General features: G+C 38.7%; 1 protein-coding gene across 2 annotated transcripts in view; it reads right to left on the bottom strand.

The window, feature by feature from the left end:
• Positions 1–856: 856 nt before the first annotated feature.
• LOC149829875 (putative GPI-anchored protein At1g61900) overlaps positions 857–18,576 on the bottom strand; it is a 34,265-nt gene continuing 16,545 nt past the window's right edge. For both annotated transcript variants that reach the window (XM_090016128.1, XM_090016129.1), the window contains exons 3-9: positions 18,187–18,423; positions 17,495–18,100; positions 7,459–7,704; positions 7,322–7,336; positions 7,001–7,141; positions 6,855–6,902; positions 857–1,085 (exon numbers count right to left, since the gene is read on the bottom strand). In XM_090016128.1, the coding sequence (XP_089872254.1) occupies positions 1,015–1,085; positions 6,855–6,902; positions 7,001–7,141; positions 7,322–7,336; positions 7,459–7,704; positions 17,495–18,100; positions 18,187–18,423 (1,364 nt within the window). In that variant the 3' untranslated portion in view covers positions 857–1,014. The remainder of the gene's footprint in view (positions 1,086–6,854; positions 6,903–7,000; positions 7,142–7,321; positions 7,337–7,458; positions 7,705–17,494; positions 18,101–18,186; positions 18,424–18,576) is intronic.

Genomic DNA, 18,576 nt, shown 5'->3' with positions numbered 1-18,576 from the left:
AATCGCCTAAATTCTAACATAACTAAGAGGCAGAAGAGACCAACAACTTTATATAAAGTTTTCTCCCATGTAATGGTTGAATTAACCTTCTGATTTGTTGTTTAAAAACTGTTGGATGTCAATGATCGATGATTGTATTTGGAGCCAAGGAGTTGCTGCCGCTCCTTGCAAGGTTCAAAGCACAAGCATGTAAGAGCTTGATCAAAAGGATTTACACCCCTGCTCACATGCACGCCAGTTCAATCCTGTGCGAGAATGTTGGAATGTGCAATATTAATCGTAGGAAATACTCTTTAAATGAGAATTCCCCACTTTCCGGTTCCCACCTGGTAAGCCAAACACAGACCAAGAGAAAGTCTAGGAGCTACCACTTTTCACGTATTAATCCTTACATACGTATCTCCCTTGTATGAAAGAACTTTCATGGGAAGGTTAAACCGGCAGGATAGAAATAGGCGCTTTCCCAAGGAAAGCCCCTTGAAGATTGTTATTGCAACCGACTCTAATTTTAGCTATAGTAAATGCTAACCAAGCAACTATGGCCAGCATAACCAAATAAAAGTTGAGAAAGCACCGAATATAGTTACCAGTTGAGCCCAGGAAGGCATGCTAGCGAATTTATATCCACATTCCAGCACGAACACTCATGCCCTCATGAACGAAAATCAAATACACAACCAGACCCACCATCCATGCCTCTGCATGCTCCTCGAATGCTTGGACACCCACACACTTTCGGTAAGAAGTGGTTTTGCTCGATCGACCAAGGTTGGAAATGTCCTTGTATAAATCAAGCAAGTGAACCGAATGGTTCAAAATGGCCGACAGGAGAGTTCTCAAGGGAACACAATTATAAAAAAAAAACTAAAATCAGCTTGCTATACACAACAAAATGGATGCTGCTGCATTTGTATTTAATTTACAAACAATCATGGTGTGTGGGGTAGTGGGAGCAGGAAACTGGAGGGTCATCAACCACCACAATTCAACAAACCAGACATGTCAGTAAGCTCTTCATATCAGTAATCTGATAACCAAAAGCAAAAGAATTGGTAGGAGATAATCAACGCCAATACCGTGTCGGCCTGCAAAATAGTTGGAAATGTCAAGTTATCAAATCGGGCAAGTGAAACATAGATACAAGCAGATTTTTTCAAGCAGCTAAAATGCAATCCCAATAAGCATGTTTCTCCATCTTATGAGGATTCGGGTTGAAAGCAGAAAAAAAAATGACATGAGAATTGAATAGGAAGCTAAATGAAATCGAACAGAATCCAGATAAAAACTAAAATGAAAGTGACTATTATCAAATTTCATACAGTTTTTTGTGCAAGAATTAAATTTGTCAAAATCTAACAATGATAGTTTACCAATTTAGGGAAAGTACATGAGTGGAAAAAATGAAAGTAAAACAAATGGAAAACATAAAAAGAAGCACAAGTATATAGGAAGCATGGAGGAAGAGCGTAAGAAGCATAAGATAAACATAAGAGAACTTGGATTTGCATCAAGTTTTGAAAGCAATGAATATCGTGCTTCCCAGTTTCTAGGAAATGCGCTTCCCACCTATCTAAGAAGCTTCCGGTAACTCTGCTCCTGCCCTTTCTACAACAACAACAACAACTACGCCTTCATCCCAAAACAATTGGGGTCAGCGATATGAACCAAAAAAGAAATTCATTTTGGGTCTTCCACATGAATCCTTTTCCTCCAATCATTTCTATCCAACGCCATGTCCTCGGTGAGGTTCAAAGCATTCATATCCTTTCCTATCATCTCCATCCAAGTCTTCCTAGGCCTACCCCGACCTCTTTTAACTAATATATTTTCCCATTTCTCCAACCTTCTAACTGGAGCATCATTAGGCCTTCGCCGAATATGTCCAAACCACCGTAAACGATTCTCTCGCATCTTATTTTCAATGGGTGCAACACCTACCTTCTTACGTATCTCTTCGTTCCGAATCTTATCTTTTATTGTATTTCCACACATCCATCTAAGCATCCGCATCTCAGCTACACTCATTTTTTGAATATGATGTCTCTTGGCAGCCCAACATTCCGTACCATATAGTAAAGCGGGTCTAATAGTCATCCTATAAAACTTTCCCTTCAACCGCAATGGCATTCTACGATCGCACAGCACTCCAGTAGCACTTTTCCATTTCATCCACCCAACCTTTATCCTATGATTTACATCTCCATCAATTTCTCCATACTTTTGAAAAATGGATCCCAAATATTTGAAATAATCATTCACCGGTATATCTTGCTCACCAAGTTTCACTACACTCCCATCACTACTTCGTGGCTTACTAAACCGACATTCCATATATTCAGTCTTACTCTTACTCAACTTAAAACCTCTAGCTTCCAATGTCTGTCTCCATAATTCTAACTTAGCATTAACCCCAGCTCTAGACTCATCAATCAAAACAATATCATCAGCAAACAACATACACCACGGTACATTTTCTTGAATTGATCTCGTAAGCTCATCCATCACTATCGCAAATAGGAAAGGGCTTAAAGCAGATCCTTGATGTAACCCAACCGTTATCGGAAAATTGGTTGTCACCCCTCCACAAGTGCGGACATTGGTTACTACTCCTTCATACATATCTTTAATTATACTAATGTACTTGAGAGAAACACCTTTCTTCATCATTGTCCACCAGAGAACGTCCCTAGGTACTCTATCGTATGCCTTCTCTAAATCAATAAAAACCATATGCAAATCTTTGTTCCTCTCTCTATATCTTTCAATAAGTTGTCTAAGAAGATGTATAGCTTCCATAGTTGATCTTCCAGGCATAAAACCAAATTGATTCTCCGATATCATGACAACCTTCCTCAACCTAGACTCAATCACCCTCTCCCAAAGTTTCATAGTATGACTCATGAGTTTTATACCACGATAGTTTGTGCAATCTTGTATATCACCCTTATTCTTATATAAAGGCACCAAAGTACTCTTCCTCCACTCATTAGGCATCTTATTTGTTCGCCAAATCAAGTTAAAAAGATTTGTCAACCATTCTAAACCTTTCTCTCCCAAGCATTTCCAAGCCTCGATAGGTATACCATCTGGGCCAACTGCCCTTCTTGATTTCATTTTCTTCAAAGCCTATGCAATTTCTTTCTTTTGAATCTTGCGCATGAAGTCACGATTCATCTCATGAAAAGGAATGGAGAAGTCTCCAAGATCTTGAGCATGACTATCATTAAATAGCTTATCAAAATAATCTTTCCATCTCTCCTTAATCTCCTCATCTTTGACTAAAACCCTTTGCGTTTCATCTTTGATACATCTAACCATACCCAAATCCTTCGATTTCCTATCTCTCATCTTTGCAAGCCTATAAATATCCTTCTCGCCTTCTTTGGTATCCAACTTGTCATAAACCTCCTTATATACCTTAGCCCTCGCGTTTCGAACAACTTTTTTAGCTTCCTTCTTTGCTATCATATACTTCTCCAAATTCTCATTATCACGACTCTTACTTAGATTTCTATAACACTCTCTTTTAACCTTAATAGCTAATTTGACATCCTCGTTCCACCATGATGTATCCTTACCTAGTGGTGCACCGCCTTTAGACTCACCCAATACCTCCTTAGCTACTTTTCTCATACCACCCGCTATCTTATTCCACATTGATTCTGAATCCTCCTCGAGACACCAATCAACTTCCTTAACTACCTGCTCTACAAACATTCCTTGTTTAGCTCCTTTCAGTGCCCACCACTTAATTCTAGGATCTATTCTATGTCTATCCCTTTTGCGGCATTGTCTAATTCTAAGATCTAAAATTAAGACTCTATGTTGTGTAGCTACACTTTCTCCTGGTATAACCTTACAATCGATGCAACAACCCCTATCTCTCTTTCTAAGTAGGAAAAAATCTATCTGACTCGTATTAACCCCACTTTTAAATGTTACTAGGTGAGACTCCCTCTTCCTAAACCAAGTGTTTGCTAAGATCATATCATAGGACAAACAAAAATCTAAAATCCTTTCTCCACTTTCATTTCTTTTTCCTATACCATAGCCTCCATGGATATTCCCAAATCCATCCCTACTAATGCCTACATGTCCATTAAGGTCACCGCCGATGAAAAGCTTTTCTCCATAAGATGTCTCTTGTACTACTCCATCTAAATCTTCCCAAAATTGATGCTTAATGGAATCATCTAAACCTACTTGAGGTGCATAAACACTAATAATATTAATAATATCCGTACCTAATACTAATTTAATAAGTAAAATTCTATCACCCTTCCTACGGACCTCAACTACATTATCTATAAACTGACGACTCATAACAATCCCTACTCCATTCCTATTCCTATTTATTCCTGTATACCAAATCTTATATCCCCAAGGTTCTATCACTTTAGCTTTCTCACCTACCCATTTGGTCTCTTGAAGACATAAAATATCAATCTTTCTCCTACACATAACATCTACTAACTCTACCAACTTACCAGTTAAAGACCCTATGTTCCAAGTGGCTAACCTAATTTTATAGTCTTGGACTAACTTCTTTACCCCCACCCGTCCAACAAAGTGAGGGAACCCTTGCCTATTTGACACCACACCCGGGCGCCGGTGTGACGCGTCGCTTCTGGGCGACGACCTAGCAACCCTTGCACATTTATCACTGCCTCCGGGCCTAGAGAGTACAGCGCGTCGCTCAATAGGGAACGCCCCAACGAAATTCTCATATTGGTTCATTTTCATAGGATATGACAAAGTTTTTATGCTGGCTGTCACAGGCCTTCCGCAACCCTCCTCCTGCCCTTTCTAACAAGTAATTTTTAACCTTTTTAGTTTCTGCACAACTTCTAGTAACCATTAGTGCAGTTTATCAAAAGATTTTGCTGAAAAGTGAAAATAAGCACTTGAGAAGAAATTTTTTCTAGTAACATTTATTAGGATGATCGCTTTTTTTCATTTCAGAATGGTGCAGAACATTTTCTAAAAATGACCAAAAATATCCAGGAAAAGAACCATGAAGAATATTGCATTCATTCTCAAACAATTGAGTAAAAACTTTTTTCAAAAAGAAAAAAAAAGTTTACACCCTGTCTGGAACTGAGAAATGAAAATGTTCTAATACAACAACAACAACAACTACGCCTTCATCCCAAAACAATTGGGGTCGGCGATATGAACCAACAAAGAAAATCATTCTGGGTCTTCCACATGAATCCTTCTCCTCCATTCATTTCTATCCAATGCCATGTCCTCGGTGAGGTTCAAAGCATTCATATCCTTTCCTATCACCTCCATCCATGTCTTCCTAGGCCTACCCCGACCTCTTTTAACTAATATATTTTCTCATTTCTCCATCCTTCTAACTGGAACATCATTTGGCCTTCGTCGAATATGTCCAAACCACCGTAAACGATTCTCTCTCATCTTATTTTCAATGGGTGCAACGCCTACCTTCTTACGTATCTCCTCGTTCCGAATCTTATCTTTTATTGTATTTCCACACATCCATCTCAACATACGCATCTCAGCTACACTCATTTTTTGAATATGATGTCTCTTAGCAGCCCCACATTTCGTACCATATAGTAAAGCGGGCCTAATAGTCGTCCTATAAAACTTTCCCTTCAACCGCAATGGCATTCTACGATCGCACAACACTCCAGTTGCACTCTTCCATTTCATCCACCCAACCTTTATCCTATGATTTACATCTCCATCAATTTCTCCATACTTTTGAATGATAGATCCCAAATATTTGAAAGAATCATCCACCGGTATTTCTTGCTCACCAAGCTTCACTACACTCCCATCACTACTTCGTTGCTTACTAAACCGACATTCCATGTATTTTGTCTTACTCTTACTCAACTTAAAACCTCTTGCTTCCAATGTCTGTCTCCATAATTCTAACTTAGCATTAACCCCAGCTCTAGACTCATCAATCAAAACAATATCATCAGCAAACAACATACACCACGGCACATTTTCTTGAATTGATCTTGTAAGCTCATCCATCACTATAGCAAATAGGAAAGGGCTTAAAGCAGATCCTTGATGTAACCCAACCGTTATAGGAAAATTGGTTGTCACCCCTCCACAAGTGCGGACATTGGTTACTACTCCTTCATACATATCTTTAATTATACTAATGTACTTGAGAGAAACACCTTTCTTCATCATTGTCCACCAGAGAACGTCCATAGGTACTCTATCGTAAGCCTTCTCCAAATCAATAAAAACCATATGCAAATCTTTATTCCTCTCTCTATTTCTCTCAATAAGTTGTCTAAGTTGTCTAAGAAGATGAAAATGTTCTAATGCTCACCATAAAGGCAAGCACACCATCTGGTGCTGAGACTGGTCAAGTTTGCTTCTCCATTTTGAACCATGATCCATGAAACATAACACAGAATAACCAAGTTCTTTATTGCTCAAAACTTTACAGCCGAGCACACCAGGGATTTGGGCACCTGGATGTCCATAATGAGCAGTGGACTATGTTGGGAGCTACATCCAATTTATGGCAACACCTGCCATCTTTTGAGATGGCAATTTCCAGTAATTATAACTGATTATTCGAAAATGAATACTATCTGCACTGTTTATTAAGCTCTCATGTAGAGAATATTTCATACAAGTTTTAAGATCTTAAATCGGATCCTTGCTCCATACTCTAATTAGTGAGAAACAGAATAAAGGAAAAGAAGTCTCATAAAGACCAGCAGCATATACAGTAGTCACTCAGTAATAATACTTCAGTGCAGACCATGCTAAAGAGAGATTCTGATACAAAGACATAGGGACCAATAACCACCACATTAACGCACAAGATCATTTAAGAAAAACTGACTGACCTAGATTTCCAGATGTCTCTGATGTGGGCAATGCAGGTAGTGACATTTCTGTGTTGTTTAAGAAAATAACTGTAAGTTCTACACTTGTCAAAAACAGCAATTCAGGTGGGAGGGAACTGATATTGACTATTGTTCAATTTACTTACCCGGAGCACACAGAGTTAAGGATGAGGGTGAAGAAGAAGAAGGCCATGGTGCAGCAATATTGTCACTCAAGTCACATGTAAAGCTAAAACCCGTGGAATTGTCAAATATAACATCCGTAGGTAAACTCCGAAGAAGGCAACCTATATCAAAGAAGTTTTTTTAAATGAACTCTCATCTTAGAAAAGAACAGAATCATTTTCAATATGCAATATGCACACACATGCATAAATGCACGCATACACCGACACTCACACATTATTCGAATGAGAAACATATAAAAATTCAAGCATGTGTTGGAAAAGAAAGGTTATATAACAGACCTTGCTGTCCAAATGCTGCCCCCATTGCAAGGTATGATATTATGTGCATAGAAACATGATAACAATGTCAGACAAAATACAAACACACAAAAAAAAATGTTGAGCAAATTCAAAATAGAGAATGGTGTGTAAAGTACCCTGCAGACTAAAATCTTTCAAGTCGATGTCACAGAGTTCATAAACATTAGTCATCACACCTGCTTTCTGTAACTGAGATCCAAAAAATGCAGCACAGTTTAATGCTTGTCTGTTGGTGATTAACATCTGCTTCTGTAGGGATGCAACATAAGTATTTAAAGAGCTACAGCAAGAAGGATTTGGAAAAATCCCATTGCTGCATGCTTTGACAACTGAAGTAGGTTCTTTGAATTCCAATGGACAAACTGCAAAAGAACACACATACTTCATAAAAAAACAGGATATCCCAGTAAAAAAAAATCATTCAAACTGAGAAAAAGAAATCCCTGACAGATTTTCAAATTCAAATGGAAAAAACACTAAGAAAAAAACTCCATTCACTAACCCAATGAAGTGTCAGAAATATCAGAAATACCAACCTGCAAGGGTTAGAGATGAGGTAAAGAAAGAGAAGAGAGAGAAGAGTAGTCGGCGGCAATAGGGTTTTCCCTTTTTACTTATTATTTATAAGTGATACAATACAGGGCATAACTTTACACAGGTAATAAAAACTAATTACAATCATGCCACCGCTCACACATCACGAGGTGGATCGGGTCGGATCCATGATCCAAACTAACAGCCTCCCTCAAGTTGAGTATGGTCTTTGATCATGCTCAACTTGTCTTTGAGTGCCCAAAACTGATGAGTGGATAATCCCTTGGTAAAAATGTCAGCAACTTGCATATCTGACCTAACATATGCAGGTTCAATTTCTTTTTCTTCCACCTTTTGTCTAACAAAGTGTTGATCGATTTCGATATGCTTTGTGCGACAATGAAGAATGGGATTGAAGGCAATATTAATAGCACTCTGATTATCATAAAGAAGCATAGAGGATGAGATCGGTTCTTGTAATTCTTGCAGTAGGTGTCTCACCCACGTAACATCGGTTGTTCCTGCTGCCATTGCACGATACTCGGCTTCAGTACTAGATCGCGCCATTGCCTTTTGCTTCTTGCTACTCCATGTTACAACATTATTGCCGATAAGGATGCAATACCCTGAAACTGATCTGCGCTCATCAGGATCACCAGCCCAGTCCGCGTCTGTGTAGGTGAATAGTCGATGTCCTGACGTATAAGCTGTGTCTTTGTTATACATCAAACCATCTCCAATCGTACCCTTTAAATACCGAAGGATTCTTTTTACTGCTTCCATATGTGCATCTGTAGGAGCATGCATAAACTGAGAGGCCTGATTGACAGAGTATGCTGTGTCAGGCCTAGTGAATGTTAAGTATTGTAACATCCCTACAACTCGACGATACAAAGTAGGATCATGATAAGTAGTGCCTTCTTTAGCACTTAACTTATGATTTAGAAGGCAAGGTGTGCTAATTGGTTTACAATTCTCCATCCCTGTAGCGAGTAAAATATCAATAGTGTACTTATGTTGGCTCAATGTAATAGTCTCATGTCAACTATCAACTTCCACACCCAAAAAATATCGCAAGGGACCCAAGTCTTTCATCTTGAATTTAGCCATCAGCATAGACTTAACCCAAGATATGTGATCTTCATCACTCCCGATAATAATGATATCGTCAACATATATAAGCACCCAAACAATAGCTGAACCACTTTTGAAGATGAACAATGAATGGTCTAGAACACTTTTATTGAACCCATGATGCTGGATCTCTGTGGAAAAACTTTCAAACCAAAATCGAGAAGCTTGTTTCAATCCAAGATCTAGATGAAGAACTATGATCTGTAGATCGACTCAAAAATGTTGGAAAGGAAGAAGCTGAAGAAGCCACGGCTACGGAAGACGACGTCTTCAAAGGCACATGAGATTCTTCAAAGACGTACATGTTCCCGCGCCGTTCACCTTTAGCGAGCGTCTTCTTGGTGTGAAGGTCCTTAAGATAAACAAAAGGAGTAAATTCAACGGAAGAATTTGTTTCATCAACTAATTTTGACACAGATAGGATATTCTTTTGAATAGCAGGTGTGAGTAAGACATTTGACAAGGGTAATTGAGATTCAGGCAAAGAAAGGGAGATATTTCCAGTGTGAAAGATGGGGTGGTGAGATCCATCTCCTATGACTATAGTGTCATTTCCAGTGTAAGGAGTCAAGTGAGAAAATTTACCTGCATCAGAAGTAACGTGTGTTGCTGCCCCTGAATCAATATACCATATACCTTCCTCATTTTGGCGCAAGTTCATCTGATTGAATGTAGTCATAAGGATATTTTGTACGTCCTGTGGAAGAACCTGTCCCTGAGGAGTACGGGCAAACTGATGAGTTGCCTTCTGCCCTTGCCTACTATCTGGCCTCCATGATTTGTTCTGATTCTGAGGATTGTACCAGCAGTTTGCTTTAACATGTCCCCGCTTGTTGCATAGAAAACAAGTAGGAACACGTCCTCCTCCACCTGGTGTAGGCAGTAATCCTCCTTTGTTCATAGGTGTTCCATTGGGACGAGGGGGAGTAAATAAAACTCCTGTTTGAATAGGGGTATGTGTCATCATCACAGGATGAGCATCATCTGACGCGTGTTCCTGATTTAAACTAACCTCATATTGTAAAAGTTTAGATTGAAGATCATCAAAACATGGAAGGACTGAGACAACCTGGAGTGCCGTGCAAAACATGCGATATTCAGGTCCAAGACTACCTAATACCTGTTGTACCATATCCTTATCTGATACAGGACTTCCAATGGCAGCTAACTGATCTGTAATCACTCTGACATCCCCCATGAACTCTGTAATGGATTTGTTTTCTTTTCGCATGGATTGGAATTTTCACTTGAGTTGCAAAGCCCGAGATTCGAAAACCTGAGAAAAAGAATGAGCTAGTCCATTCCACAACTCGGCAGCAGATTGGTCATCAGAAATAGTTTGTAAAACACGATCAGAAAGTGTGGAGGTTATGTAAGCAACTAATGTCTGATCCCGTTGTACCCATATGTCATAAGCTGGATTGGTGGTTCGGAGTTGACTCACCTTCCCATCTTCACCTGTTATTTCTTGCATGATATGTGTAGGTGGGACGGGTGATCGCCCATCTAGATGCCCATAAAGACCATGACTGCGAATAAAAGGCACAATTTGACGTTTCCAAAGCAAATAGTTATCATGGGATAACTTGTGGGTCATGAGGTGAGTAAGAAAACTAGGGTTCAATTTGGAATCCATGGATTATATGAAGAATGAGAGGCCAAACTGTACTTAACAGTGTATTAAGGGAAAGAAAAACAGCAATAATGTGTGCTGAAAATGATATCAGCACACACGTTGCACAGAAAAATAGTGACGTGCAAACCAGAAAATATTAAATGCCGATTGTACTTAACAGTGTATTGAGGAAAAAGAACAATATTGTGTGCTGAAAAATAATCTCCACACACACGTTACTCAGAAAAAAAAATTAGCAATGCTGTGTGCACAGAGAAATAGCAATGTTGTGTAACGTGTGAACCAGGAAAATATTGGAAAAGAAAAGGAATCGAAAGAGAAATAAGGATGCGCGAAACTGGAATGCGTGAAATCAGATTAAGAAAAAGAGAGTGCGAAACTGGGATGCGTGAAATCAGATTAAGAAAAAGAGAAACTGGAGAAATCTGATTAAGGAAAAGAGACAGAGAAAAAAGCAGAAATAGAGCCTACGTCCTTTCACGTGCTGGTCCTTATAGGCCTTCCAGATGATCGATTTCCGCGCCTGTGCTCTGATACCATGTCAGAAATATCAGAAATACCAACCTGCAAGGGTTAGAGATGAGGTAAAGAAAGAGAAGAGAGAGAAGAGTAGTCAGCGGCAATAGGGTTTTCCCTTTTTACTTATTATTTATAAGTGATACAATACAGGGCATAACTTTACACAGGTAATAAAAACTAATTACAATCATGCCACCGCTCACACATCACGAGGTGGATCGGGTCGGATCCATGATCCAAACTAACATGAAGCTACTCATCTTACTGTGAGATTCTTCACTAGAACCTGTTTTGTGAGAAAGAGAAAAGAAGAGGAGAATAGGGGCTGCGGCTGTCACGATTTCAATAATGAAATCGTGACCTAGAACCTGTATTTAAAGTTTTAACATACAATATGGGTTAAGGTCTGTTATAATATCCAGACCCAGTACATGGTACATTCGGTAACATGTGATATACAAAATGCTACTTTTTCACCTCCCTTCAAGTTGATCACGGTTTTGAACCATGAACAACTTGCCTTTAAGCATCCAAAAACGATCTTTTGTTAAGCCCTTTGTAAATACGGCTACTACTTGTCTTTCAGTGTTAAAAAATTCAGGCTCAATCTCTTTTTCTTCAACTTTTTGTCTTACAAAATGCTGGTCGATCTCAATATGCTTGGCGCGACTGTGATGTACTGGATTGAATGACATGTTGAGAGCACTTTGATTGTCACACAGCAAGGTAGGCACCAAGATCTTTCATTTTGAACCTCTGACCTAGTAGGTTTTTCACTTCTTTAATGTGATCTCCAAAGTTTCTTGTGATGACAATATCATCTACATAGATTAGTAATAGGTTGATCACATTCTGCCTTTTAAAAATGAATAATGAGTAATCCAGTAGAGCGTAAAAATCCATGCTTTTGAATCTCAAGTGAGAAGTTGTCAAACCAAGAACAAGATGCTTGTTTTAGGCCATAGATAGCTCTTAGCCTGCATACATGTGTTTTACAATCTTGCTCGTGATATCCAGGTGGTTGTTCCATGTAAACTTCCTCCTTCAAATCCCCATGCAAGAATGCATTTTTTACATCGAGTTGACTCAGCTTTCATCCATGTTCAACAGCCAAGGAAAGAATAATTCAAATCATTCACATTCTCACCACTGGACTAAAGGTATCATCATAGTCTTGCCCTGCTTCTTAGGTGAACCCTTTTGCCACCAGTCTTGCCTTGTATCGTTCAATGGTCCCGTCTGGTTTATACTTTATTTTGTAGAGCCATTCGCATCCGACAACATTTTTGTTAGGTGGTCTGGGAACAATTTCCCAGGTTCCACATTCATGCAAGGCTTGCATTTCATCATTCATGGCTTTTACCCATTTGGTAGAAGTGGTTGCCTGATACTACATAATAGGTTCATCTTCCTTATTTAGGGCAGTTAAAAAGAGCTGAAAATCCAAAGAGAAGTTATTATAGCTAACCCACCGATCAATAGGATGTCGCATGTGATTGGATCTCCTGACCTCAAGAATATGAGAAGAAGTAGGTGCAGCTGCTGGGGCGTGATTTAAAAGACCTGACGCGGTCATTCTTTGTCTAGTATAAGAAATGCCCTTGTATCTGCCCGGTACCGATGATGGTACTTCTTCCTCATTCTGTGATCTCGATGCATCAATAGTCTCAAACCTTTCTTCTTTCGACTGCAGGCAGTCTGAAGAACAGACTTCATTGGGACTAGCAAAAAGTTTTGAGTTCAGCCAAGGATAATAAACTTCAGTTGTGGTAGAAGGAATATCTGCTTTGCTAACTTTGTGATCAAAATTTTGTTTATCGAAGACAACATGTCTTGAGATTCTGATACGTCTGTTAGCGGGATCATAACACCTATATCCTTTATAATTGTCTGCATATACCACAAATCTACACTTTCCTTGTCCTGAAACTTGTTTCTCAGGGATCGATCAATGTGCACATAACAAACACATTTAAAGGCACGTAAATCATGATAACTAAGATGAACCCCAAAAAGACAGTAATAAAGAGACTTATTTTCCAAAACAACCATAGGTAATCTATTTACCACATGTACGGCAGAATGAAAAGCTTCTGTCCACATATTGATGGGAAGATTACTGTCATGGAGCATACTCATTGCACTTTCGACGATATGCCTGTGTTTTCGCTCAGCAATCCCATTTTGTTGGGGTGTGTGTGGACAGGATGCCCTTCTTCCTATCCTATTATTTTGAAGAAAAGAAATAAAGTCACTAGATGAGAACTCCCCTCCTCCATCACATTGAAAAAATTGTATGGACTCAGAGAATTTATTTTTTACTAAGGAAAGAAAGTTTTGAAACAAAAGAAAAACTTCTGACTTATTTTTTATAAAATATATTCAGGTGTATCGAGAGTAGCTATCAACAAAAATTAAGTATCCAGATCCAGAGGCAACTGGGGCAGGTCCCCATACATCAGACCAGATTATCTCAAAAGGCTTTGAAGCTCTCTGATTAACAGAGTGAAAAGGCAATACATGACTTTTGCATAAAAGACAACTGGAACACTTTTGACTTTTCTCATCCACATTGAGACTTTCTTTTGGAATGAGATTATTAGAAACAAGTTTCTCAATAAAATGACTCCCACAATGTCCTAACCGACTGTGTCATAGGAAAGGCTTATTACATTAAAAAATACTAAAAACATTTATTGAAGAGAAAGAACACAACTCTAATGAAGACTTCAAATCCAGATGAGTAGAGCGGACGAGATGACATGGAGCTTCTTGAAAGACATACATATTGTCTTGTCTCTTTCCTTCAGCGAATGTTTTCCTCGTGCAAAGGTCCTTGACCTGCACAAAGAAGGGAGTGAATTCGACTGAAGCATGATTATCATCAACAAGTTTAGAAACAGAGACAATATTTTTCTTGATATTGGGAGCACGAAGGACATTAAAAAGTTCAAGAGTAGAATGTGACATGGGAATGACAAATTTTCCAACGTGAGAAATAAGATGGTAGGATCCATCTCCAGTGACAATCTTACTTTTACCAAAATAAGGAATATGTTTAAAAAGTTTACCTGCATCACTGGTCACGTGAGTTGCTGCCCCTGAGTCAACGAACCAAGTTCCTTGGTCATTCTGCTCTAAATTCAATTCTGACAAGGCGGATATCAACAGATCTCTAATCTTTCCATCGTCTCTGATATTGCGGGACTTTCTTTTTTGTTCAGTCTATGGAGTCTTTCTTTTATTTTCAGGATTGTGCCAACAATTCGCCTTGATATGCCCCCTTTTGTTACAAAGAAAGCAAGTGGGGATAGATCTTTGTCCCTGAGCATGGGTCGACATATTTGGAGTGAGAAGCAATCCACGCCCTCCGTGTCCACTTCGCCCTTGTCCTCCTCGCCCTCGTCCTCGACCATAAGTCACTCCTATGGCAAAAACTTCTTGAGAATTTGCATGACGTGGGTTTCTTCAGAAAATCCTTTCAAAGTCATTTCATACTGAATTAATTTAGCCTGCAACTCATCAAAAGTAGGAAGAGCAGGCAAGCACAATAGTGAAGTGACGATCATATTATAATCGGATCTCAATCCACTCAGAGTTTGTTGCACCATATCATTGTTACTCATTGCACATCCTATAACTGCAAGTTGGTCTGTGATAGTCTTCATCTTGTTTAGATATTCCATGATGTTCATGGAGTCTTTTCTCAACAGCTGAAATTCCCTCTTGAGAAAAACCATCCTTACCTGTGAAACTTGTAAATATGTTTGAACCAATCTCTCCCAAAGTTGCAGGGTTGTACAATTGTCAGGGATTGCAACAAGAACCTCTTGAGACAAGGTAGAGGTAATGTATGCACAGCTGATTGGTCTTTCATTTTCCAGTTGAGATATTCTGCATTTTTGACATACACAATTGAAGTTTCTCATTTATCATCCTTCTCTTCTCTCGTAACAAATTCTAGCGGGACTGGAGTGGTTCCATCAAGATGACCTAAGACACCTTGGCTCCTTATAAAAGGAATGATTTGTCTCTTCCAAATCAAGAAGTTTGACGTGGTTAACTTTTCAGAAACAAGTTGATTGAGGAAACTCAAAGGAAGACTCGATTGAGAAGAATGAGAATCCATAAAAAAATTAACAAGGGTATTTCACGAAGTGCAAAAAATTTAACAAGGGTATTCAGGAAGAACCCAGTCTACTGCCAGAGAAGTTTGCTTGTCGGCCTTTTTTTTTTAAGCTGAGCAACCTTCAAGAAACTGGCGATCAGAGACTGTCAGATTCAAAGAGGAACCATATCTAAAATTTTCCCTTTCTTTTTTTTATAAGGTTTGTGATTTACACAATAAGAAGTTCTCACACGTATGATGTGGACAAACAACTGCTATGTGAATATCAGTTGTGACAGCGAGAAGAAATATGCTATAAAGTGGAGACGCTTGATAGAAATAAACTCAGATTGAAATCTGTTGTCAAATATCAAGTCTGGACAAAAAAACTTAATATTTCAGATCTGATGCAACTTCACGCTCAGATCTAAATGTTCTGGTCCAAGTGAAAAGGAGAATGCGCAGAGATGAAGTGCTTCAGATCAGGTGCAAAAACACGACCAGATCTGAATATCCCAGACGAAAAAGAAGATGGGTCGATTTTAGGGATTCATGTGAAACAAGGAATTCACGTGAAACGTGAATTTTCAATACAAGAGTAAGACATGATGATTTTAAGGATTCAAAAACAAAAGGAAAGATGAGATGAAGAAAACGAAAAGAGAGATGAAGAAAACGAAACCTCAAACCTCTGGTCGCACCTTTTGGAAGCCCCTTCAAACCCTAACAGGATCTCGGCTTTGATACCATGTGAGATTCTTCACTAGAACCTGTTTTGTGAGAAAGAGAAAAGAAGAGGAGAACAGGGGCTGCGGCTGTCACGATTTCAATAACGATATCGTGACCTAGAACCTGTATTTAAAGTTTTAACATACAATATGGGTCTGGGTCTGTTATAATATCCAGACCCGATACATGGTACATTCGGTAACATGTGATATACAAAATACTACTTTTTCACTTACGCATATAAAAGAGAGTATATAATTTTTAATGTGGTATAACATCCATACAACACTCAAAAATCCAAGAGGACAAGCCTACAAATCAAGAACTTACCAATACTGCAAGGGATATCAAAGCAGTGATGACAGCAACAGGTAAAATGAAAAATAAAAACTCCCATCATTAATGCTTCCTAAACCAATCATGCAGAAAATAGAAAAGTAAGATACATAACAAGTGACCCCTAAACAGATTCATAACTGGGAAATTGTATGTGAATCAGAGAAATATTGTCCAACCTATGGTACCCGGACACTCCATTTTTTCCTCCACACTTGTGTCAACATGCGTATCCAATGTCAACACGCATCGACACGCCATTTTACCCTTCGTACATACAAGTTTGTATTCAATTTATAATTTATAATTTACAATTTATAATTATAGTTTCAGTATATAATATATATTTTAGATATAGCATATATATTTAGATTATAGTCAGTTTATTTTAAATTTATTTTGTATTTATGTAATATTTAATATATATAGCCATGTCCTCAATTTATAATTTATAATTATATTTTCAGCATATATATTTAGATTATATTCACTTTATTTTGTATTTATGTGATATTTAATATATATATATATAGCCATGTCCCCTACCCACATTTTTTGAAATTGTCGTGTCATACCCTCCATGCCCATACCCGCACCTGAACCCAGGTGACATAGTGTCCAACCCATTCAGGTGAAACCCGAATTCAACCAAATAATGTATAGTTGGATAAGGTTCAAGATTGTTGGGTCAAGAAAATGAGAGTCAAAGCCGATCCATGTACTAAAATTATGCATCTTTATTTAAAAACACATGCAGAGTCAGGTCAGGTTGGAATGTCCAATAAAATCAAGGTCCAAACATAACCCAATCATTATTTGAACTAATCCATTAATACCCTAACTCAAGATGCACATACAGCCAATAATCTGGCTCCAGAAAAATCAGATGCAAAAATTAAAAGAGGCATCTAGCACAAATAGGAACTATGGAGAGCAAAATACCCAATATTTAGATTAAAATGAAGGTTAATCCCTGTGTGACATTGTGTAAAGATCACTATCAATCTAATTGATTTCAACACAGAATCCTGAGTTCCTTAAGATGGTATAATATGGTACAGTAGTAAGATTTGGCGAACCCAGGACATTAAAATTGCATTTCCATGAACTAACAAATAGTACTAGTCTGAAAGTATCAAAAAGTACCACTGCATACCTTTGTTGACTTTACATCCAAACAAAATCCTAAATGCAGTATTGGCAGCATCAGCAGAGAGGTTCCTTGAAAGCCATGCATAAACAACCCATTTACAATCATTCAAGATATCCATCTCTGAGGTCCCCCCAAGTATGTTGGTATTTGCAAGCAAGGCTGAACCACTCGAAGACAGATGAACTGCGGCATCAATGATAGCAGGTTGACAAACAGGCCTACAGCATTCTTTAAGCGGGTCAACCACACTGCAAGCATCTAGCAGTTTACTTGTATTAACAATTTTTTCAAATGTGGCTACATCCCTCACAGGACAATAGCTGCCTGTAAGATTAGATGATTTGACAGAGCAAATAGCAGAAATGGTACTGTTTGCCCCTCTGCTAGCTAAAATGCTCATAATATCTGAGAAGCACTCATTAGCTGCAGGATCTTTCAGAACCAACAGGTCAGTGTCTATGCTGTAGTTTCCCTGGAAAATATGCAGTAAAGTGCGGACCTGGGGGCAACAAATGACGTTACCAACAAGTGCTGCCAAAGGTGCAGAACAATCAGATGCAGTTCGGTCCAAAATATTTGAAATGGTGGAAAAGTTTACAAGGCACTTTCCTGCACAAAGAGCACCCAAAAAAAATTAAGGAGCCATTATAACTGTTCAAAACAAAACTCCAAAGATCTCGGGCTCAAAGAAAAACCTGTCAATACTGGATTGTATGTGCTTGGGAAGGAAGGATACATTGGTGCTAATGGTTCAACATTATAGGGGTTCCGAGGGACCACTGCAGGTGAGATTTCAATCGGACCAAGCGGGGCCATGGGTGGAACCGATGGCACCAGGTTGTAAGTAACATGTGAAGCAGGAAGCTGGACTGCTATTCCATCCCGGAAACCAGATACCCAAAATACAAACAGAAACCATTTACAGAAGGAACCTGCACAAGGGTTGCACATCATACCACTGGCAACATCCCATAAGTAGCTCTGCCCAAAACTAAATTTCACAATATTGTGACATCTTCTACATAGATTAGAAACCACAACCAAGACTGATAAGCTGGAAACTCATCAAACTAATAATGAAAAGA

Source organism: Nuphar pumila, chromosome 8 (genome assembly GCF_984573655.1).
Source record: "Nuphar pumila chromosome 8, dmNupPumi1.hap1.1, whole genome shotgun sequence".
Taxonomy (NCBI): domain Eukaryota; kingdom Viridiplantae; phylum Streptophyta; class Magnoliopsida; order Nymphaeales; family Nymphaeaceae; genus Nuphar; species Nuphar pumila.
The sequence above is the reverse complement of the archived record's forward strand: the minus strand, read 5'-3'. Positions and strand labels throughout refer to the sequence as shown.